This window comes from Melanerpes formicivorus, unplaced genomic scaffold (genome assembly GCF_026170545.1).
Source record: "Melanerpes formicivorus ecotype bairdi unplaced genomic scaffold, bMelFor1.0.p_v2 SCAF_1137, whole genome shotgun sequence".
Lineage (NCBI taxonomy): Eukaryota > Metazoa > Chordata > Aves > Piciformes > Picidae > Melanerpes > Melanerpes formicivorus.
In genome coordinates, this window is record NW_027143489.1 from 7,208 (window position 1) to 10,069 (window position 2,862).

General features: G+C 55.5%; 1 protein-coding gene across 5 annotated transcripts; it reads left to right on the forward strand.

Annotated features, from left to right (window-relative positions):
* Positions 1 to 243: 243 nt before the first annotated feature.
* Positions 244 to 2,583, forward strand: LOC137461115 (zinc finger protein 135-like). 5 transcript variants are annotated; one of them, XM_068171006.1, is made up of 3 exons: positions 244 to 343; positions 425 to 498; positions 917 to 2,583. In XM_068171006.1, the coding sequence occupies exons 2-3, from the start codon at positions 477 to 479 to the stop codon at positions 2,263 to 2,265; spliced, it is 1,371 nt and encodes a 456-aa protein (XP_068027107.1). In that variant the 5' UTR covers positions 244 to 343; positions 425 to 476; the 3' UTR covers positions 2,266 to 2,583. The 5 variants fall into 5 exon arrangements, with proteins under 5 accessions (XP_068027107.1, XP_068027106.1, XP_068027109.1 ...); XM_068171005.1 differs by having other exon boundaries at positions 244 to 498; XM_068171008.1 differs by having other exon boundaries at positions 244 to 498; positions 939 to 2,583.
* Positions 2,584 to 2,862: the final 279 nt, after the last annotated feature.

The following is a 2,862-nucleotide window of genomic DNA, read 5'->3' on the forward strand; positions in this document are numbered from 1 at the left end:
GAGGCTGTGTGGAGGCAGCTGTGTTGTGGTGCTGGCCTGCAGCTATGTGCTGGGGACTATGTGCTGTGCAAGGAGCTGAGTCTGTACTTGCTGAGGCCTCCCATCTTGAGCAGCCCTGGCTGTGTGCTGTGGCTGTGCTGCTGGGCTTGGGAGCTGCCCCCAGCAAGACTGAGCTGTGCTGCCTGGTCCTGGGCAGTGCTGAGCCATCCCTTGCAGGTCAGTGCTTTCCTCTGAGCCCTTTGCTTCTCTCTGGCATGGGCTGAGTCCTCTCTCCATCATCCCTGCCCCTGTGTGCTGTGGAAGAGCAGAGTTTGCAGATCTGTCCCTTGGAGCAGCCCAACAGGTAAGAAACCCAGAGTGGGGAAGCAGTAGGATCCTAGGCCCCCAGGGCAGCTCCTAGCCTCCACCACCTCCTCCTGTGCAGCATATTTCACCTCTCCAGGAGCTCTGAGGCACATCAGGTGTTGTGGGAGTTGATGAATGCTCCAGGCTGCTGGGGTGAGTTGTGAGCAGGAGGTGATGTTTGGGGGTTGGGATTTGGAAGGTGGTGGGAGAAGGTTGGAGGTGGTTTGGTGTTCCTTGTTCAGTGCTGCTGCCTCCATTGTCTGAGCTAGGGGAGATCAAAGGACAGGGCTGGGCCAGGAACCACCCTGCCAATGCCACCAGGGTCGAGGAGAGTGGGACAAGACCACTTGTAAGCCTCAGGGTACCTCAGGGCACTGATCACAGGAACCTGGGGTCTCAGCACAGGTATTGGAGGTCTGTGCCCATACTGTGGCAGAAACTGAAGGTTTGAGGTCCCCTCTGCATTGTCTTCTCCAGCTGGATGTTGGGAGTCAGGGAGTGTCATGACCCAGGCAGGATCTGAGGGTTTGAGATCCTGGGCTCAGGTGCTTCCATCTTCCCTATTGCACAGCTGTGACCCCTCCTTCCCACAGTATGGCCTCACAGAAGGACTCAGGCAAGAAGCAACACCCAGAGATCAAGTTGGAGAAGCCAATGTGCAGTCCCAAGGTAGAGGAGGATGAGGAGGAAAAAGAGGAGAAGATGGAGGATGATGCTGAGAATGACAACTATGAAGAGGAGGATAATGATGATGATGAAGGTGACCAGGATGAGAGGGAGGAATGTATGGAGGAGGATGAAGCCAGAGCAGGTCCCTCAGTGTCACCCAAAGAGCTGAATCAGTGCCCTGATTGTGGGCAGAGCTTCCCAAGTAGCTCAGAGCTAGTGAAGCACCTCTGCCCACAACCTGGCTCCCAGCCCTTCGTCTGTGGTGACTGTGGCAAGAGGTTCCGCTGGAACTCTGATCTCATCAAGCACCACCGCACCCACACTGGAGAGAGGCCCTTCCCTTGTGACAGCTGTGGGAAGCGATTCAGGCAGATCTCTACTCTTAGGCAACATCACCTCACCCACACCACGGAGAAGGCCTTCACCTGCTGGGACTGCGGCAAAAGCTTCAGACGGAGCTCCAGTCTCACCATTCATCGCCGCATCCACACCGGAGAGCATCTGTTCCCCTGTGCTGAGTGCGGCAAGTGCTTTACCACGAGTACTAAATACATCCGGCACCAACTCATCCACAGCGGGGAGCAACCGTACTGCTGCACCGACTGCGGTAAGGGCTTCACCCAGATGGGGAACCTCACACAACACCGTCATGTGCACACTGGCGAGAAATCATTCAGCTGTGCTGAGTGCGGCAAGGCCTTCAGCCATAGGCGCACTCTCTCTGAGCACCACCGCACCCACACCGGTGAGAAGCCTTACACCTGTGCTGACTGTAGCGAGAGTTTCACCCACAGGCGCTCTCTCATTGCTCACCGCCGCACCCACACTGGTGAGACGCCTTACACCTGTCCTGACTGTGGCAAGAGCTTCAGCCGCAGGAGCACTCTCATTGCTCACCGCCGCATCCACAGCGGTGAGAAGACTTACACCTGTCCTGACTGTGGCAAGAGCTTCAGCTACAGGAGCAATCTCATTGTTCACCGCCGCACCCACACTGGTGAGAAGCCCTACACCTGTGCAGCTTGTGGCAAGAGCTTCCGCCACCGGGGCACGCTCGTTGGCCACCACTGCACCCATACTGGTGAGAAGCCGTTCACCTGTGGTCACTGTGGGAAGAGCTTCAGCAAGAGGAGCTCTCTCTGTTGCCACTGCCGCACCCACACTGGTGAGAAGTCTTTCACTTGTGCTGCTTGCGGTAGGAGCTTCACCCAGAAGCGATCCCTCAGCAAGCACCACTGCACCCACAACTGAGAGCAGCCTGCACTGGAGGGGAGGCATAAATCCACCTAAAATCTGTTGGGTAATCGTAACCCCTCTGAGAGGACTTTTCCAGCACAAAAATCATCCCTTTTTCCTTTGTAATTCTCAGGGACTGGGGACACCAGCAACAAACACCTCCTGCCCTTCTGAACACCAATTATTGCTAATGAGAACAATTACAGTGCTGAGTCAGCACAGCTGGAGCTCCCAGTGGAGCTGGGCAGGGCTTTGCCAGGGTCTCTCTGGTTCTTCCCCAGTGCTTTGTGTCTCTCCTCTGTCCATTGACCAATTGTCTCAATAAAACCCAAGTTACCCAAATCCTCTCTGTTTGCTTTTATTTCACATATTCCTGCCTCAATGCCCAAATTTTGGGGGTATTTGCTCCCAAGGGATGGGGTGGAGCTGTGTGCCCAGTTCAGGGAGGGGACAATGAGGCTCTCAGAGGAGTCTTGAGGGGCATCTCAGAGGCATTCTTCAGGGGCTTTCAGGTGATTTTAGGTGTTTGGGATTTGGATGGTCCTAGGACTGACTTTTGGGATCGTTGGAGGGTGTAGGGGGAAGCTGATGGAGATCTTTGGAAGAACTCAG

Coding starts and splice junctions, on each gene's coding strand:
- LOC137461115 (XM_068171005.1), top strand. CDS start 477: ATGAATGCTCCAGGCTGCTGGG. Junction 499..916: donor GAATGCTCCAGGCTGCTGGG/GTGAGTTGTGAG, acceptor CCTATTGCACAG/CTGTGACCCCTCCTTCCCAC.